Source organism: Theileria orientalis, chromosome 3 (genome assembly GCF_000740895.1).
Source record: "Theileria orientalis strain Shintoku DNA, chromosome 3, complete genome".
Classification (NCBI taxonomy): Eukaryota; Apicomplexa; class Aconoidasida; order Piroplasmida; family Theileriidae; genus Theileria; species Theileria orientalis.
In genome coordinates, this window is record NC_025262.1 from 240,001 (window position 1) to 259,671 (window position 19,671).

The following is a 19,671-nucleotide window of genomic DNA, read 5'->3' on the forward strand; positions in this document are numbered from 1 at the left end:
CGCAACGCGCTTATGATATTCCCTGCATATAGTTCATAGTTAACTGGTATAAAAGTCTGAGAAATTAAAATGTTAACACTAGTGGGCGTGACTGTGGTTTGACAAATAGAACTCCAGCATCAGTGTGCCAAATATAACGCCTCCGCCTGCCATGAAGGCGAGCCACTTGTACATGGCCGTCTTTTTGCACTTAATTTCGCAAAACAGCTCGTGCACTATTATCTCGAATCCTACGTAGACCAGCGTGCCTACGGCAACTGAGTTAAGGATCGCCACTGCCCTTATGTTCGCGTCCAAAATCATGGACCCTATCAGGACTCCGACAGGCGACCCTGCGCAGAAAATGGTAACCATGACTGTGATGAGCGTCTTGGAATTCCCCGCCATAAACGAGGCCAGGGCCATTCCCGCTGCCCACTTGTGGATCACAATTCCTAGGGTTATGAGCCACAGGTGCACCTCGTTCTTCTCAAGTCCGACCACAATGCCTAAAATTCAATTAATACTCCCATCGTCATGTGTCAACTGCCGAATAGCTGTTATAGCATTTCTATCACTGCCGGCTTACCTTCGAACACTGAGTGGATAAATAGTGCCAGTGTTATGCACAGTCCGTTGCACTCGCAAATCGGACACAGAAGCTTCTTTATTGTCGACAGGATGTGGCTGTGCGCGTGCCTATATCTTGAGCCTGTGGGATGCTTCGGCTTCTGTTCCGGGGACATGATTTCGATTTCCGTCGTCTTGAGCTCCTTGTCCACCAGCGCCTCCTCGTCCGAGACTGTGCAGCACTTCGTGTTGACCTTGCAATCGTTAAAGTCGGCGCAGCAAGGCGTTCCTACATTTTTGATTTCCACTTACACTTACTTCCGAACGAGAGTACTCTCTCGAGGAACAGCATGAACGAGAACGATATCAGCATCAACAGGAACGCCACGTTCAGCTTATTTTCGCGAATTTTAATGAACAGGTCTGCCGACGTGCAGTCTTCGACCGACTCCGGCAATATGTGCAGGAACGACATTGCCATGATCACTCCTACAAAACAACGTCAACTTTTCAACGTACCTCCTCCCAAACAGTTACATAGGCACATTATCGCCTCTCCGACTGACCTTCTTCTTTCAGGTCCATTTTGTTTAAATGGTCTTTTGAGGATCGACGGGATTGCGCATCCGATTCCCGCTGAGAGTAGAAGGCAACATGACGACAATATTCTAGACAATACAATATTCATTATTTTCCAATAGTTTACAGGATCCCAGAATATTGCGATACACGAACATATAATTTACACTTGGGTGAAAACTGCCTTCAAAAGATTACTAAAACTGAAATTCTCCTAGCAGTGGCCCCACCTATCAGCAATCCGTCATTAAGTACACAGCGAATATTTTCTTTAGACTACACTTCTTTACAAAAATACCAATTCTTCTTGAACTCTAATGTCCATTTAGACGAATACGTTTATTAGTACTCTTTAACATAATTTTTTACACAGTATACACATATAATTTTTTTTACAACTTTCTTCATACCTATTTATACCATTCACATTGATCCATTTTTATCTTGTTTGCAATTTTATTAAATATTCTATTGTTAAAAATCTATTTTGTTTACTCGAATTTCAGTTAATACAACATTACACTCTTAACATGATTCTACAATTTACAATTAATTAATTTTGTACATCGTTGTTATTTTAACCATTTTAAAAACATTTTGATGATTTTTTACTTATATCTTATATTTTTTGCTTTATTCACCAATGTATTTTGGCGAATTTTGTAATAACTCCTACACATTAATATTTTAATTTTGTTTTTATTGTTACTTCTAACCGATTTCAACTATCACATACCCCGAATCATTTTATAAGTAACTGTACCAATTTATTGTTTACACCCTTATGGATGACCCATACAATGAATCATTACTATCTGATGTACTGCCATTTTTAGATTCATTTGAAGATAATCAACTAGACAAAAGGCACTTGGAGCCAGAATGGGATGACCTTGAGACCAAACGATTCCATTTTGAGGATAATACTACTACTACACCTGATCCTAAACATGTAGAGTGCGTTTGCCAAACTTTCACATCCCTGCAGATTCAACGAGATCACTCCCTCTAAACTTCTCTCACTATCTGGGCCTGCTGGAAACCCTGAATCATCTCGCTCAAATGAAGACGCGTATGCTTATTCGTTTAACAAATATTAGGTTCGATAGGCAGCAGGATGGGCCCATTGACATCTTTAACCCTCAATTTTGGGCTTCTGCGTTGAATTCTATAGATTACAGTGGTAAGTGTACACATATTTACGGTTTTCAGATATCGATATTAGTAAATACAGTGACTATGACAAATCAAAGTCTGTTGGCGCCTTTCTAACTGAGAAGTTCAACATAGAAAAGATAATTCACAATAAGAGTGAACAAGTGTTCAAGGTAACCGGGAAAAAACTAGTTATTGTCTCTCAGTTGGACTGTCTAATCGTAATGATTGATTCACTGATAGTTGTTGAGCCAAATATTCTAATAGTTTTAAGGGTTAGTTTGAGAAGATTCCATGTTTTTTTGTAAAAACTACCTTTAGGACGAAACTGGTAAAATCACTGGAATCATGTACAAGGAGGATATCGATATTTACAGAAATGAGCTGGTACCGGGATGTGTAATGATACTGGTCGAGGTATCGCGAATTTCAGCTGATTCTTTTAATTTTGTAGGTGACGGTCTACTCTCCGATAGGCTGCGATCCCTATGTTATAATTTCAAAGGATAGCTTATCCAGAATACTCCCCAGCTATACGATTCAATACAAAGATTTTGGGTGAAAAATCGCCAAGGAATCTACTCAAAATCGCTTTAACCAAAAACCCAAAATTTTATATATAATAAATTTGTTATTTTTTACTTGTGGATTGTATTGAGTTTACACATTTATGTTCTAGTTGTTGAGAGTGGGGAATGTTCTGTTTTAGCTCCATATATTTGGGCTATAATTTAATTTTTTAGGGATATTTGTAGAGTATTTTTCTTGTTTATTCTCTGATTTCTTTAGATTTAAATTGTGTATATTATGATCAGTCATTTTTGTTTATACCTATCTTGTTGTTGTCAGTTTACTAGTAAAAGATCTGCCTTTTTTTACTCTTAGAAGGCGTTAATATTTTTACAGGAGTGTAATAACAATATCGCAACATCATTTACTCGATCTTCCTACAACATTAGCTTGAAATAGGTTGCATCATATCTTTCATACCAGATGGTCGATCAAGTTCATACGGATCGAACTTTTCGCTATTGGTGTGGAGGTAACTATGAACTGATACACGCGAGGCTATATAAACTTTTCGTTTTATCCAACAAACGTCTTTCTGGTCAATCTTCAGCCAATTTTAGCAATAAACTAATTCTTCCACGAAACGTCAAAAATAGCTCACACAAACAATATCCCACATGGGAAGAAACCGAATTTAATGACTTGAATCTTGTTGATTATTATTTGCTGTCACTAGAAGGTGGAGAGACTAAATCTTCGTCTCATCAGAAAGAAAACGCATCCGCCGATGTTGATTTCAGAAAGTTTAAGGAGGAGTTAGTCTCAGACTTAAAGAGTTTCAACTTCCACAAGCCCCGCACAGTGCCAAAAAGAAACCATTTGATAACCAGGGATGAGCTCTTGGAATACATAACGAAGAGGTTCAAGGACATGGAGCACAGCGTGGACAAGATCGATGAATACAGTACGATTTGCAACGTGAATCAGTTTCTTTGCTGCCATCTTTTGAAAGAAGGACTCGACTTCTATTCAACAAATAAATCACAACCAGAAACCGAGTTTAAAATAATCGAGAATATGCTGTTCAGACAAACAATGTTTCAGCTGAAGACGATCCTACTGCTCATATCGTTCGTGAAAATATTTGAGTTCATGACAACAGACTTTCATCAGCGCTGCAAAGTGTTCCCGGAGGCAGAAGAAGTGCTGAAGCACTTGTCAGAAAAACAGTTGGTGAGGAACCTGTTCATTGCACTTCTGTCGTCAATGAACGAGTGCTACAGCCGCCACAAGGCACAAGCCGAACACTCACAAAGGACACAACAAAACCAATCGGCAGAAAATATGGATAATAGATACTCAGCAGATTTCGATCCCAACTTGCTGTTCAGGCACAGTACACACTACCTAAACACGCTCCTGGATGTGATCACCACGTACTTCATTACGTTTAATCCGAAGGAGGAGGAGATTAAGTGCCTGATGGTATTCCTGCCTCACGTGTACGACGTCAATAAGATGTACAACCTGCCTGAGATGTCGTTTTACCTGAAGTTCCTGTTTGAAGATTACTCCTGGGATAGCCTCAGCGGCTTCTATCCAATCTCGAGGAGCGATCTCTTCTTTTGTTTGACGACGAAAGAGTTTGATTCATCATGTAAAACGAATCTCACGCTGAAACTGAGCATTTTGCTGATGGTAATGCTGAACCCGAACATATACAGATACGACGGGGATTTCAAACTCTTTAGGATCGATGGAAGCATCCTTAAGCTCTTTAAGGACCACTCTGAAAGCCTGTTTTACAGAGGACTGATTGACGAAGCCTCGAGTTCGACGATGAATATGGACGACCTGATCCTAAGGATGGACGGGGAGGACCTAACTCTGAGGATGAACGTGGATGATGAGCCAGGACAGAGTTCGCTGGCAAACGCAGAGAAGTTGAAAGAGCTGAAGACAACCAGAGAAAAATACGCGGATGTGGAGTTGATGTTGGATTTTGTGATTTACGGAGCATACATGGACGACGCGAACAAGAAGTTGGAGTGTTTCAGCAATAACGTACTGGAAAAGTTCCTGAGTTACTGCAACAGCTTCACAGACAACACGGCGAATTTTGACACGGCCTACTATCAAGTATATATCAACATGCTCAAAATCGTTTTCACACCTCTATTTTTCGAAAAGAATCTCATGAGTGAGACGTGGTACAACCTTCTGCAGTACGAGGCTTCGTGCAAAGTAAAGCTGGAGAGTCTGATGAGAATGCCGGTCACCGACAAAATTAACACGGCTGTGTTCCGAGTGCCAGGGATTACCCTGATCCAGGTGCTCAACCTTTTCATTAAGGTGTACGATACCGAGAGCCCGGAACTGATGTTCAGGATGTTACAATCTATCGCCGAGTCGTACAACTCAATAATGCCCGAAAGGAGCTCAGTGCTGTATGCAGTGCACCTGAAGAGGTACAATGAGCGCTACTACAGGCACCACCCTGAGCCTGCAGGAGAGGGCGTCGTCGAAGAAGAGTCAGGAGTGCCCGGCACGAAAGCACGCCCAAGCGCCTCGATGGAAGAGGCCGAGGGCGACAGCATTAACCTGAACAGTTCTAACCCTGACCACATGCTCGCATTCCCGAACGCGGGGTTCAGCTGGCACGAACGCAACAGGGCACTGCTGGACCTGGTGAACCTGTGCTGCGAGAAGAACATGACGTTCGTGGAGGCGTATCCGAGACTGGTGGTCGAGCTCCTGAGGTTCACACTGCACCTGACGAAGTTCACAGCCATCGATGACAAAATACCACCGTTCCTCAACTCGGTCGCCTGCAGGGACCTGCACTTCCCAAGTTTGTTCAACAGGGTAGTTTCGCAGCTCAAGAGCCTGGTGAGAGGTGACCTGGACAGGCTGCCCAACCTAGTCTACGACGAACTGGTGGCACGAGACGGTCTGATCGAGTCGGAGCGAGCTGTTAGAGAGTCGGTACGGATGCACATGGAAAAGGAGGAAGCCGCGCAGAACCCGCTGGGAGTGGAGGACCCGAGTTTGTACATCAGGGAGCGCTTTAAAACCTCGCAACCCGTGCCAGGGCGGCTCTACGGGTTTTCGAGACTCTACGAAAAGGATTCCGACCCGAGCGCAATAAAAGAGGATTACCTGAAGGACGTGAGTAGCTATCGCATTAACGCAAACTCAGAGGAAGAGCTGCCGAAAAGTAAGCTGAAGCCGTTCCAGATGGTTCGAACGAAGCCGTACACGTTTCCGCACGTGAGTGGCCCCTCGGACGTGAGAAGGGCGCTGAGCAACCTGGGCCTGGGGACAGCGCTCCCGTTTAACCTGGTTGAAGTGGCGTCCCTGTTATTTAAGCTGATAAGGAGACTGGACCCGCTACTACCTATCTCTGTATACGGAATGCGGGAGAAGAAAGTGAGCAAAGGGACTGGAGCCTCCGGATCGGAGGAGAGTCCTCAAATAAGGAGCAGACTGGCAGTTGAAACGGGAAACTACAGTTACCTGGACGTTGTCTTCACAATCCTGTCAAGTAACTTTTACCCTGGCACGGACCTGGTCATCGGAGACATGCTACTTAGCATAGCCTCAGTGCACGTCGGAGACCACAAGCTCTGCAAAATGGCGCTCTCCAAGTTCAGGATCCTTCTCAACAGCGAGAACAGCGCCCTGGGCAGGAGGCTGACGAGGTGGGAGTTTGTAAACCTGATGGACTGCATGAACTCGATCCTCTCGTACATCCCGCAGGAGGAAAGGTACACTCTATACAGTGACACGGACGACCTGCTGGAGTTGACGAAGTACGTGTTGAGCGCACTGGAGCACGTGATGTTAGAACCGGACCCCGTTAAGCAAACGCCAAACACACAGAACCCGGTTACGGGGCTGGCCGCGATGGTTCCGAAAATCAATTACGCCACGGAATATTACATGGTTCTGGATAGAGCGTTCGGGTTCCTCCTTATCGTCTCGAGAGGTCCCATGGGCCTGCTAAACATTTCAAAGGCGACGCAGTACGTGTATGAGCAGATACTGCTGCACGGAAGCCCAGTCGCGTACAAACTGGTGAGGTCCTCGAATGTCATTAACTCACTCAACGCACTGCGCCTGGTTTGCAACGTGTTCAAGAGGGACTTTTTGCTGAGCACGCTGCACAACCTGCCGTGCTACGACCTGAAAACAAGACCTGTGTGCGATCGGTGCCACGCAGCTAAGCAAGACGTTGATGAGAAGGAGACAGGGCCGACCAGAACGCCAGGATCATTCTCGTGGTTCCTGAGCAAGATACCGATCTTCTCGTCAAACAGGTCAGGGGGGTACATTAGGAGGAAGATGGTGTTGGATCAGAGCGGACGCACAGACCAGAAGAGGCTTGAAAGTGGCTGCGAAGTCTGCCACAACGTGGATTTTAACCAGAAGCCGCTCCTCATCTCGACCGCACACGACGCATTCAAGGACGCGCTGCTGACGTACTCAAACGAGGTGAGCTGCGACGTGATAGGGAACGTATACGCCAAGGACACGGAGGTTAAAACAATAACGCTCTTCCTAATGGCGCAGTTCGCAGAAAGGAACTCGTCGCTGAGATTGTCCAGAAGGACCCTCGAGCAGATAAAGCAATATTTGTACAGTGTGACCGTGGATAGGGACGGGGATTCAACGGACTCGACTGATATTAGCACAGCGAAGGGTCTGCTGGGGAACAAGGGCCCCAACGACTCCATAAGGGACGCGTACATGGAGTGGAATGACCTGATGCTGCAGAATAAACTGAAGTTTTTGTCGTACGCACGCCAAGACAAGGCGTCGTCACTGTCGAACCTGAGGGACATGCCGACCTGCACCTTCAAAACAATGGTCGCATACCTCTCCTCGGCTGACGAGGAAATGACGCTAAAAATAGTAGATGATAATCTGTTCATGTCAATCGTTAACTACGTCAGAGATACCTGGAGAAGGGAGAGTTGGACCGACGTGTATATGATGGAGACTTTGACGAAGTTGATCAGGGACGAAAGGTACGCGAAGCTGTTGATGCTCGTTTGGCCCACATTATTCAACGATATGGATGGCTACAAGGTGGATTTTAAAGCCCACAACGCACTGAAATTCTCGAAGCTAACATACATGTTTGAAATAGTGGCGCGCTACTCATCTGTATTCCCGTATTTTTACGAGAGGGAGAAGGAAGCACACACAAACAGGGAGATGAAGGATGTGAGCATGCAGAATAAACTTAGTCTCGGGGGCCACCCAGAATACGACGAGTACAAGAACCTGCTGAATCTTAGCATGGAGGTGCTCGCAGAAGAGACGGGAGCGTCCTTCATGGACTACCCCGAGCTCACGAGCGACGTCATCCACAGTTTCTGCAGCAACGAGAGGGAGCTGTACACCTCACTCTTGAAAGCCGCAAACAGGCTCGGCTTCGACCTCATGAACAAGCTGTGGAACTTCAACTCGTACTCACTGAACAAACACGACATGCTGACCAAGCTGATACTCCCGAACCCCGAGGCGCAAAACAGAGAAGAAAGGACGCTGAGTACGAACTTAGGGAATGAGCACTCGAGGGAGGGAGAAGCAGGCGGGTATTCGTTTTCGGTGCACATGTACAACGGCACCTTGGTCTCCTTCGCGGCCATGTTTAGAAGGATGATTAAAATCTACGAAAGCTACAACCCGTATAAGCTCCATAGAATTTTCGACATCGACCCTGGGAACGTGGCCGACGAGCTCAAGCTGATATTGCAGCTGACCATCATCAAGAGGCTGTACACACACAGGAGCTTCGACGAGCTGGTAAACATACTCGTGAAGCTGGGGCGCACGCTTTTGCACCTGGACAGAAACAACGACGCCCTGAGGACGAAGCTATACCACGTGATCAACCACCTGATCGAAGTCGCCTCAGCCAAGGAGTTGGAGGATTCAGTGGAGCCGCTGGGGGGGAGCAGGGGAGACCCGCTGATCAACAAGATACTGGTGTCGAGGCTGTCGGAGACGACCGCACAGAACACGATCCTAGACGCGCTTTTCACAGACTCGGTCGAAAGCTACTCCACGTACGCAGATGTCGACGTCCTGGGCCACATAGTCATCGAAAACTGCATCCACGGCAAGGACGACGAGTGCGATGGGGAGTTCGTGTCCGCGTCTGAGGCTAGGAGGGCGCGCAGGCTGCAGGACGTGCCGTACCACCGGAGGAGAGTCCTGGAGAGCCTGTACTTCGCCCTGGAGGGAAAGCAGCCGAGTTTGCGAATGGAGGCGCTGAAGCTGCTGAGCTCGGTCCTGAAGGGCCTGTCGACGTACGAGGCCACGAAGATTGAGCACGACACGGGAACGCTTCTTTACTCGTCTCTGGGGGCACTGAGCCTGCAAAAGGCAAAAAGGTTCGTCTCGAAGCTGCTGATGCGCGACTACTCAGCGTGCAAAAGCTGCATAGAGGCGGAGTCCGTGTGTGACCGCTGCAGCGAAACGCTGGTGGCGGCGCTGAACGTGCTCCAGGCGCTGACCAAGATACACCAGTTCAGGTCGTTCTGGTTCGAGCTCAAGGCGACCGAGTCTGAAACGCTGGCGGACATGATTCTGAGGTGCACGTACCTGAACGCCTTCAACCCCAGGGCGCCCATCCACGTGCTCCAGCCGACGATGAAGGTGATCGAGTACTTCGTGAACACGAACTCGAGCAGGATCAGGAGCGCAGTGATAACCTGGCTCAACAGCCACGCGGACGCGCTTCTCTCGCACGTGTGCGCCGAGGAGTTCGACTCTCTGACCACCAGCTACATCTGCTCGCTGCTCAGGATCTATAAGACCTCATTCGTCTCCCTGCTCAACTTCTACAGGGGCATGAACACGTTCGAAAACAACTTCGCGATGATCCTGGCGGACCTGAACTGCAAGTTCCCGCTGGCCTCGACGCTGCAGGCGCTCGTGCCGAACCTCGTGAAGTTCTTCTCCGACAATTTGGAGTCGGACGGGAGTTGGCTGGCGATCCTGCTCTGCCTCCAGAGCCTCTTCCCGGTCCTGGGCGCCTTCGAGACCGAGGTGGACTTCGCGTCCCAGGCGCCCGTGAAGACGAAGGCGCTTGAGCTGATCAACCTCGTCGTCGACGCCACGCTGCGGTGCTCCGACGGCCTCCTGGAGTACATCCGCAGCTACTCGAGCTTCAACATCAGCTCCAGCCTCCCCGAGGACCCCGGCGACGCCGACTACGAGCTCAAGTGCCTCAAGCACGACCGCACGATAAGCATGTTCGACGAAATTCTGGAGCTCAGGGTCTCAACCACGGACTGCTGCCTGCTCCTGCTCAGGTACATCTTGTCGCTGGTGCAGCTGCCGAACGGCGTGGCGACCAACGGCGCCCAGCAGGCGATCCCTGGCCACTCGCTCCTCTTCAGAATCCGGGAGTCCACCCGTCTGAGCGCCGTGATAGAGACTCTTGCCAAGGTGTGTACCGCCAACGGCGCCACTCTGACCCCCCGGGGGCTGCATACGAAGAATTTTTCAGAGCGACTCTTCCCCGGGCTCCCTGAACCGAGCGTTTCGTCCCTCAGAAGGTCGGATTACACTCGCCAGTCTCTCTTCTCCGATCTTCTGTCGAGTCTTTTGAATCTGGACTCCGCCCTGAAGTCTTACACATGACACCATATTTTAATTTCCCTTGTTTACTATACACTTTACTTTTGTTCGTTTACACATTTATGTGCGTTTACAACATGTCGTTGATATTTTAATGTTGGATTCCACTCTGAAGCATTTGAAGGAGACCCATCCTCAGGAATCTCGGTTTCTGGAGAGCCTCTCCGCCATAGAGGAGCGCCTGGATCTTTTAATTACTCGGCAGCAGAATTGCATTTTTTACGACCCTGGATCTCAGCTTTCTAAGATCCGTTTGAGGATTTACAACACCTATTCCGACCAGAACAAGCTGAACTCCAACGCGCTGTTTTCGCATATTCCGCCCTCCCGCTACACTCTGTTCATAAAGGCCTACGAGCTCGACAGCAGCAATAAGGTGGTCGAAAACAAGAACGTTGGCCTTCTGACCAAGTATTTTCGGACCATTCTCATCGACACTCCGTCGGGCGTCGTCATTTGGGACCGCGACGAGGTTCTGGGCCAGAAATCGCAAATTTTTACCCAAAACACCAAAAACAGCGGCCACAGCTCCGGTTCTGCTCTCAATCATGGCTCCTGTAACCCCTATGTTTCCAGCTCGAACAGCTTCATGACTCAGAGTGCCGGCAACACCGACTTAAGCTCCTTAGACGGTTCCGAGGCTACACACAGCGTATACAACGGCCTTGACGAGCTCCACATTAACCGCTTAGGGTTCGAGGAGTGTGACGTGTTCATATACTTCTTTCCTACTCAGGTTCTTCCCGTCTACTCCCTTTCCAAACAGCTGCTTGAGTTTGTAGTTTCCAATTCTCACGACAAGGACCCCCGGATGGGCAATGCTCAGGCGAATTTGCCGAAGATAACCCGGTCCATTTGGACCTATGCCTTCAAGAAGCGTCTTTTTGTCGAGGAGGGCGACGAGGTTCTGCTGAACCTGGACGACAATCTCCGGTATTTGCTGAAAACTGACTCCAAACAGGTTAACATTTCCGAAATTCCTGTTTTACTGAAGCCGCACTTGATGCCTCCTTTGCCTCTCAAGGTTGTTCACCGTGTTAAGTTGAAGGGCAGTCCCAAGGACAACGAGCGCGTCTTCGACGTAACTCTCCACTCTTCTTTCACCGGCAACTACCGTACTCATGACTGTTCCACTGAGCTTGACGGCCAGATTGCCTCTGCTGAGAACGAGGTGATTGAGCTTCTTCACCTTCGCAACATTTATTCAACCTTTGCATCCGATCCTCACAAGGTACTCAGTCTTATTTTGCTATCTACCATATCATCTACACACTATAGTATCAGTTGCATAATATTAATTTTTAGTTCATTTCGAGTTACATTGAGAACCGCAATATTCAAAACTTCAAGCCCTTAGTTCCTGGGAAACTCGACCAGAAGGAGAACTACTTCGAGGTACTTGATGTTTTTTCATTTTATTTTTAGCCCTGGGTTCACTACGCCATTGAAAATTACCTGTATTCAAACAACCGCACTGTCAACGACTTCATTTCCAGGATAATGGAGAAGTCGGAGGAGCACCCAAAAAAGTAGTCACCATGTACACTATCCACTTTCTATTTCAGACTCACTAATATGAATTTCACCAACATACATCGCGTCCTTATTACATTATCACTAGTCGTTTCAAAGCGGCTTTACCATTTTCCTTTAGGCCTCACTTTGTTCCCGGGATGAAGATGTCCGTGAACATCTGCCTCGCCGGCCTCATCAGCGGCCCCTTGTTGTCCTGCCTGTTTATGTAGTCTCCCCAGTCGCCCGAGAGGTTGTTGTACGTGAAGTTGAGTGCCAGCGACCTCAGCGGCTGCTCGTGCGATGGCGTGTCGAAGGTGTGGCTGTCCGCGTTGTCCTTTCCGTACTGGATCATGTTGAACCTCCCTAATACATCATATTTACCCGTGCGCTTACATGAGACTGGCGGGACCACTCCCGTTGGGACTTCGTAGTGCCTTGGTATCACGTGCGCGCACAGCTCCTCAAAGCTTCTACTCTCCGTCGCCCTCTCGAGCGCGTTTTCCCACAGCTTGTTCAGTCTATTCTGCTCCTTTTCAAAGTACTTTTCCCGCTCCTGCTTGTCCTCCGCCTTCGAGTTCCAGAAGCCCTGCTCGTTCAAGTCGTCTGCCGTTCCCAGCATTAGCATGTTTCCCAGATCCTGTGTTTCATTTAAATGCTGTAACTTACCACTAAGCCCTGGTATACGCTTCCGTAGTAGTGTGTTATTGCCCTCGTCGTTAAAAAGAAAGCCGTCAGTGCCACGAATTGCTAAACGCGACCATTAAATACGCTCTTACTTACGTATCTGATGTCAGGGTTGTGCCTTAGAACCACTCTTCTCACTGGGTTATACACTGCGAACGACATTGACGATATCGTCGAAAAAGTGGAACTCAGTACCTTCTCGATTTTTGGCCTCAGGTTTCGCATCAACAGCACGAATCCGTTATAGGTTGGGTGTTCTCCGTAATGCATACGGTCTAGCAAAAACGGCTGCCATCTGTGCTTCGGAGGCTCTCCCCAGTGTGGTTTTGCTGAGCCTCCGGCCAATCTTCTAATTGAAATACGAATCTAAAATAAAAATAAATAATGGTTTGAAGTTTAAAATTACCATTTTATTCCTTTTACATATACTTTTTGGTGTTATGTACCATTAAACATTAGGTTTACATTTTTTACACAGGAGGACGTTTATATTAATTTATGAATATATTGTTATTTCAAACAAAGTCGTGCTTAAAGAATATATATAATTGTCAATGAGTTATTACTTGACTTATAATCCGACAGATGGGGAATCAACTACACATACAAAACTCAAATATTGAGCCTAAAATTTTACACAATGAAAAACAATCATTTACCAGCCAAAATATTTTGTTAGCTGATACGAAAATTCGGTTCTTCTTAAAATCTAATTTTCATATTTATCAATACCATACATACACAGTGCTCCATCCCACGAATTTATTGTTTATTTAGTAATTTACACATATTTATTTTAAACACCATGTATTATATTTATTTTTTGTAAACTATGTTTCGTAAGCGAATTCCCCTTAATAAAAGGGAGGTTTCTCACGAACTTCCGGAATCTTTAGAAAGTTCCAGTTTTTCCGAGAATCTTCCTCCAAAAGATTCCATTAATGACAATTCATCTTCAAACTCACAGGAATCTCATGGGTTCTCTGTTTCAGACCCTAATGTCAGCTTCAGGAGGGGTTTACGTGACGGAACTATCACCAACAAGGTTGATTTATCCCAAGATAGCTCTTTTAAACACACTAAAAAGACTATTTCCAACTTAAGTTTTACTGACTCACTTATTGAAAATGATTTGGATAAAATACAGCTTAGAAGTAGCAATTTGAAAAGGTCGTTTCAGAAGAAAAGATCCAGGAAGGGGCTGAATTTGACAAACACTAAAAAATCCATCATTTACGGACACGAAAATGCAACAAAGCCGAGAATATCTCCTGAACCTGCCCAGTCTGATACTAAATTTGAAGAAGAAGTCATGGAAGACGTTGAATTCCCAGATAAGTTATCTGAAGTATCTGGTTATTCGGACCATGAAAGTGACGATATGGACTACGGTAAAGATGCTCCACAAACAGTGCAGAAGGATGATGGAGAGGTGGCTCTCTACGAGATTTCGGACGTTGAAGAGGAGTTTGACATTGAGTCAGAAATATCGCAAATAATTAAAAATGTTGAGGATGAACTGCACATTCTGAACAAGAACCTCGGTTCCACGAATGCACTGTTGCAACAGAACACAGAGAAGATAGCGAAGCTAGATACGGATCAGCTGGAGCTGGCTAACAGAATTAATTCATACTTTAACCTACTGGAGGCCTCAAGAACGCTGTTCAGCCTCGTGGAATCTAAGCTCCCGGATCTGTCAAGGTGCCTCGATAAAACCAGGACCAACATGATCGAGGAGACTGAGTGCCTTCTGAGGATGCGCAGGTGGATATACTGTGACCTCCTTAGGCTGTCAGGAGTTAACGACGTGGATTACAGCTGCGGAGAGTTGGAGGACATCGATGACATGGGCAAGGATCTGTCGATCACAATAGGCAGGACGTTTCTAAAGAGGGTTGAGAGCTTGCAGCATTTTAAGCAGGACCTCGTCAAAAACAGCCTTAAGTACTCTAATAAATTCACCTTTAAGGAGTTGGAACCGTATCTGGTCCCAGAAGTCAGGTACCTGTTCACACTTAAGCTGGGATTTAACTACACAATTGAGCAGTTATCAGAGCTGTACGAATATGAAATCAACTTGGAACGAGTAAACATAAACTTGATGGACGACGTCACAGACGAATATAAGAGCATAAGCAGGTCCCTGGAAGTGTTTAGAACGTTAAAGAGAAACTCGGACCTGTTGGAGTCTTTTAATTTCGCAAACCTCAAGGACGTCTTTCTTTTCTATGTTAAGGCGTCCATGTTGACCTGGAACCCGCTGAACAACCCTCATGTCGAGGATCTTGAATGGTTTCGAGTCTTAATGGAGTTCGATCCACAGCTTTTACCTGTAATTGCTGATGAGGTTAGCTGATATTCATTTTACTCTGACACAGATATTCTTTATTTACTTAGGTACCTATTAGGGTTTACGGTTTTTCTCTCGTATCTTTCTACACTTTTTAACTACAATTTACAGGTGCTCTATTCTCTGGCCTTAAATTGCATTGAGTACTTTGATATTGAGTCCTACGACCAGTGCAATAACCTATCGCAATTTCTTAAATTCGTACTGCAAAACTCAGGCGGCGCCAACCGGTCCCTAATTGTGGAGGTAAGTTAACTTATCAAAGTAATCGGCTGACCAATTTTTAGAAAATCACCTCCTCTCTTCACAAGTCGCTGCAGACCAAGGTTTCAATCGTGACTTTTGGCGTTAATTCGCAGGACTCGTCTGAGAAGCTTTCGAACATGCTTGACCCCGTGGTGTGCCACATTTTGAAGTTCGGGTACTTGAACCTGGTTGCGAACGTTGTTTGCTTCTCCGACTTCCTCTCAAACGCGACTCTCGCAACGATTGCAGTCGACGACCTGTTTCTGAACAAAATGTTACCCTTGCTCGACTTCAATTCTGCACTCGACGCCTTTTTGGTCCTACATTTTAAAAGGGCCACTGAGCCTCTGGGCAGGCACCTTCAGATTAAAACCAAGAACAACTCAACTGTAAGGCTGACTTTCAGCCGATTTTCTGAGTCTGTGACCACTTCACCATCAAACTCCGACGTTTTCAACTCACTTTCGGTGCCAATGGACTCCGACACTTACACTAGACTAATTGGTTCAGATTCAGCCTAATTTAATGAATTCACTGCGCGTCCCAACTTAGAGTACACATAGACCAGCTTTACATACTTACACTCACAGCAGACTCTAATACACACATAGTACGCGCTAATACAAGCACAATACACGCTAATACAGATCGTATAAAACTAAACATTAACCTTGCTACGTTGTCACTGCGTAGTCGCCCTCCAGGAGGTGCGTCTTTATCTTGTCCTCGTAGACTGTAGCGCCGAGGAACTCGCACACCTCCCGCACGTCGCCCACTGCGTTCGCCAGGCACGTGGTCGCTCCCGGCGACGGGGATATGTTGAAGATGAGGCCGTCGCCGGACCTTATTTTGCTCTCTCCGAAGAGCAGCTTCCTGTTCTTCTTGTCCACCAGCTGCGGCCTCACGCCGCCGAAGCCCTTCGAGTAGACCACGTCCCCGTACTCCAGCGAGGGCACAATCTTCCTGGCGTCCCGCAGGAAGAGCCACCTCGAGAGGACCGGGACCTCGAACATGAAGTTCTTCAGGACGTAGTTCCTTATGTCTCGCTGCTTGAACAGGTCGAAGTATACCAGCAGCACTCTGTGGTCGAGCCTGAACACTTTCAGGAAGTCCGGGAAGCTCGCCAGGTTGTACCTCTCGAGCAGAGGCAGCGGCAGCGCCGTCGGCCCCAGCCTCGTCTGGTTTTCCGCCACTATGTCCGGGTCTCCGTGTATTGCTGCGAAGGGCAGCAGAGGGTTCTGCACTGTGTACACCTTCCCCCTCAGAATGTTCTGCGAGAAGTAGAAGCTTCCTGCCACCGGCAGCACGCTGTACTCCAGGCCGAAGCCCATCCTGTGTGCGAAGAGCAGCGAGTATCCGCACGTTCCGAATATCACAAACCTCGCAGCGAAATCCCCCTTTGTCGTCTTCACCTTGAAGCCCTTTCCCTCTCTCTCCACGCCCTTGACCTCAGTGTTCATCATCGTCGTCAGGTGCTTGTCCGGGTTCTCCGCCGTCCTCACGAACATTTCCGACAGCTTCAGGAAGTTGATCGTCGTGAGTTCGTTTCTCACGTACAGTGCGTTCACGTCCTCTGGCCTCGGACTTTTGTCCTTTCGGTATATTACGTTAGGCTCCACCTTCGCAATCTACACGTCGCTTACTACGTGTTCACCCACCTCTTCTTTCGTCAGGTACTCTATTGACGGGAATATTTCGTTGAACGGCTTGTATCTCTTCTCTATAAACTCACACTCCCTGTCTCCCACCCCTATCAGCATCTTCTGCCCTTCGATTGCAATACTAAATTGTTTTATTTTCCTGCTATTCAGCTTCCACGTTTAACTGTACTCCACTTACTTATCCAAGTCATCTTTAGGCAGTTTCGTCAGGTAGTTTCTCAGTATGTCTGCTGCTCTCTTCACTTTCCTTGCTGATTCCGTGGTGTAGTTGCTCTCGATGTCTCCTTCGTTTCATTATCGGTGACGACCACTTACCGCAGTGTATTGTTTGGCTATTGTTTTTCGGGTATGATGCTGAAAGGGCATAGCCTTCCCTTCTTTCACAAAGTGCGATCCTCTTCACATCTATGTTTTATTTATTAGGTCACTTAATTCCATGGCGGCACACATACCTGTAAATTTTGACAGAGTGTAGAACAGTGCTGTCCCCGTCGTTCCTCCTCCCACTATAAATACATCGTACTCGTTTGATTTTGAGCTGTTTGACTGCGTTGATATGCTCCTCGTGCCACACTTTAAAAGATTTGGCAGGAATCCTATAAAGGTCTCATTTTCATAGCAACTTACTTTTATTTATTCTGCTTATATTATGTACAGTATTTAGAAACGTCATTTTGTCATGAAACTAACATTGAAATTGAACCAATTAATTTTATTTTATTGTTTAACACATATATGTGGCGAGTATATTTGACCTAGTATTTAATAGTTACTATCTTCCAATTATATATTTTATTTTAAAAACGTTTTTCACTTCACGTTTCCATAAACCCCGTATTATCTAATAGGAGGTACTGATCTTCCATTGCTTTGATTTCCTTCAACTTATCCTTTTCAATTCTTTCCAGTTTCTTCTTCCTATATTAATTTTAAACACATAATATTTATTATTTCTTACTCTTCTAGTGATTCCCATGTTTTTTCCAGCTCCGCGTATTCAAATTCTAGCCTTTTTCTATATGCGATTGCAAGTTTCTTTGCTTCAAAAAATCCATACTTTTCAACGCTACATTAGCATATATTACTCATTTCTTGTTTTTAATTTCGTGTGTAACTATCTGTATATTTTTTTTTACCCAAAGTAGGCGTAGCAGTTGACAAAGAAGTTGTTTTCATAGTTTCTCCTAACAAACTGAACTAACCAGCTCCCGCTCGGATGCCATCTATTTATCAATTACTCATATCAGTTTATATCTATTAATAGTTAGTTTACTTGATAAATTCATTTGTTTCCTACCTTACACCCTTCACATCTGATTTGTAAACGTCCCATTTAATTTGTGACGCTATCTTCGTTGATTCTGCTGTGTTTGAGTATACAAGTTTTCTTATTACTGGACTTTTAAGTAACGATTTAGGAAGGCAGTCGCTCTTATCAAACAGCCCATTGGTCATAGTTTTTTCTGTAAACTTTTCCTCTGGTCTAAGGATCCTCAACATAAAGCCTATATATTTGGTCAGGTAGGTTAACAATCCGCGATTTAATAAAAATATTTATATTTTCATTTCTAAATACTTTTAAATATTAGTTACGTCTTCTCTGTGTAACTCTCTTTGTTCCGAATGTGCGCGCCTGAAACTTTGGAAGGTTTGAAATCAATATCGATATTTTAAACATATTTAATGTGTAAAACATGGAGGTTAAAAATTAAAAAAAAGTCATTCTAGTTATGAGTTCAGTAGTGTCATGATTACATTGTTCCTCACATTGTGTATTGCCTAAGAATAATTCTTTATTCAAACTTCTCCTCACCTGTTTTACTGGAACATGGTCTGCTGAATCCGTATCCTTTCTCTTGAGTCTCTTGATAACTATTTCGGGGTCAGTCTCCATGATTATCCTACATGTGCATCAGATTATTCATGTTCATACCCTCCGTCCACTACATCGTCCAGCAATAGGAATACCGACCCTAGCTTTTGGTATATTGCCTCCTTCTTTATATCATACCTGCACATTCTCATCAGCTCGACAACCTACCCTGTTATGTAGTCCAGCACCGATTCTACATTTTTACACAATTGTGAGAGAATCAGTTCGTTCTCTGAGAGGTGTCCTACTACCACTACGTACACATCGGCTAGGACTGAGAACACAACCAGATGATTTTCAATCAGTAGGCAGTCGTGTACCACATCTACGGTTTTTGCATTAGTACTTTGTATTATACTTAATTTAAAGTCGTAAATTTATGCAATTTCAACTCTAAACATACTAGCGAGTCTTGCTTGTTCCAATTGATTTACTAATGATTTTTCAAATACCACTTGGTCATTCTCGGCTATCGACACTAACACATTTTGTTAACAACTATCTTTAGCATATAAACAACGTAAACTATTCAATTTTATTATTACTTTCTATTTTAATCCATATTTAAAACTAACATTGGCTCGAAGGGTGTAGTTTGTAGTACCTTACTGCGATCTTCTCTCCCTCTTCCCCAAGAATCAGTATTGCCTCGACTTGAGTGATATTAAAATTAGTCATTTGTGAAGTTGTGTTTTAAACTGGAATTCGGATAAAAATATACCTATAATGTAAACTATTTTCACTATCACCAATGTGCCTCAGCCCTACTACATACCTTCTAACAACTCACACTCCAAACCTACAACCTAGTCAAATATTTATATCAATACTCAAACCACGGATACAACTCATTAAATGCTATGTGTACTTGTGTAAGAGGGAAAAGAAGA

The 19,671-nt window shown here is 45.4% G+C and overlaps 8 protein-coding genes across 8 annotated transcripts; 4 read left to right on the forward strand and 4 right to left on the reverse strand.

Moving 5' to 3' along the window:
- Positions 1-78: 78 nt before the first annotated feature.
- On the reverse strand, positions 79-1,237 carry TOT_030000107 (zinc transport protein; the record flags this gene model as incomplete). Its single annotated transcript, XM_009692851.1, has 4 exons — positions 79-488; positions 569-838; positions 868-1,038; positions 1,069-1,237. 4 exons carry the CDS (start codon positions 1,235-1,237, stop codon positions 79-81), a joined length of 1,020 nt encoding a protein of 339 aa, XP_009691146.1.
- Positions 1,238-1,912: 675 nt separating this feature from the next.
- TOT_030000108 (conserved hypothetical protein) lies at positions 1,913-2,845 on the forward strand (the record flags this gene model as incomplete). Its single annotated transcript, XM_009692852.1, has 7 exons — positions 1,913-2,085; positions 2,117-2,200; positions 2,229-2,311; positions 2,341-2,456; positions 2,490-2,558; positions 2,605-2,700; positions 2,738-2,845. The coding sequence occupies 7 exons, from the start codon at positions 1,913-1,915 to the stop codon at positions 2,843-2,845; spliced, it is 729 nt and encodes a 242-aa protein (XP_009691147.1).
- Positions 2,846-3,276: 431 nt separating this feature from the next.
- On the forward strand, positions 3,277-10,452 carry TOT_030000109 (conserved hypothetical protein; the record flags this gene model as incomplete). The annotated part of the gene is made up of 1 exon (XM_009692853.1): positions 3,277-10,452. The coding sequence occupies one exon, from the start codon at positions 3,277-3,279 to the stop codon at positions 10,450-10,452; it is 7,176 nt and encodes a 2,391-aa protein (XP_009691148.1).
- Positions 10,453-10,543: 91 nt separating this feature from the next.
- TOT_030000110 (conserved hypothetical protein) lies at positions 10,544-11,982 on the forward strand (the record flags this gene model as incomplete). The annotated part of the gene is made up of 3 exons (XM_009692854.1): positions 10,544-11,680; positions 11,755-11,853; positions 11,875-11,982. The coding sequence occupies 3 exons, from the start codon at positions 10,544-10,546 to the stop codon at positions 11,980-11,982; spliced, it is 1,344 nt and encodes a 447-aa protein (XP_009691149.1).
- Positions 11,983-12,106: 124 nt separating this feature from the next.
- Positions 12,107-13,057, reverse strand: TOT_030000111 (conserved hypothetical protein; the record flags this gene model as incomplete). Its single annotated transcript, XM_009692855.1, has 5 exons — positions 12,107-12,327; positions 12,358-12,601; positions 12,631-12,711; positions 12,745-13,014; positions 13,055-13,057. The coding sequence occupies 5 exons, from the start codon at positions 13,055-13,057 to the stop codon at positions 12,107-12,109; spliced, it is 819 nt and encodes a 272-aa protein (XP_009691150.1).
- Positions 13,058-13,480: 423 nt separating this feature from the next.
- On the forward strand, positions 13,481-15,768 carry TOT_030000112 (conserved hypothetical protein; the record flags this gene model as incomplete). Its single annotated transcript, XM_009692856.1, has 3 exons — positions 13,481-14,998; positions 15,113-15,247; positions 15,289-15,768. 3 exons carry the CDS (start codon positions 13,481-13,483, stop codon positions 15,766-15,768), a joined length of 2,133 nt encoding a protein of 710 aa, XP_009691151.1.
- A 153-nt stretch (positions 15,769-15,921) lies between these two features.
- Positions 15,922-17,581, reverse strand: TOT_030000113 (uncharacterized protein; the record flags this gene model as incomplete). The annotated part of the gene is made up of 6 exons (XM_009692857.1): positions 15,922-16,875; positions 16,906-17,029; positions 17,087-17,189; positions 17,224-17,313; positions 17,361-17,504; positions 17,536-17,581. The coding sequence occupies 6 exons, from the start codon at positions 17,579-17,581 to the stop codon at positions 15,922-15,924; spliced, it is 1,461 nt and encodes a 486-aa protein (XP_009691152.1).
- A 1,364-nt stretch (positions 17,582-18,945) lies between these two features.
- On the reverse strand, positions 18,946-19,459 carry TOT_030000114 (uncharacterized protein; the record flags this gene model as incomplete). The annotated part of the gene is made up of 3 exons (XM_009692858.1): positions 18,946-19,106; positions 19,185-19,259; positions 19,357-19,459. 3 exons carry the CDS (start codon positions 19,457-19,459, stop codon positions 18,946-18,948), a joined length of 339 nt encoding a protein of 112 aa, XP_009691153.1.
- Positions 19,460-19,671: the final 212 nt, after the last annotated feature.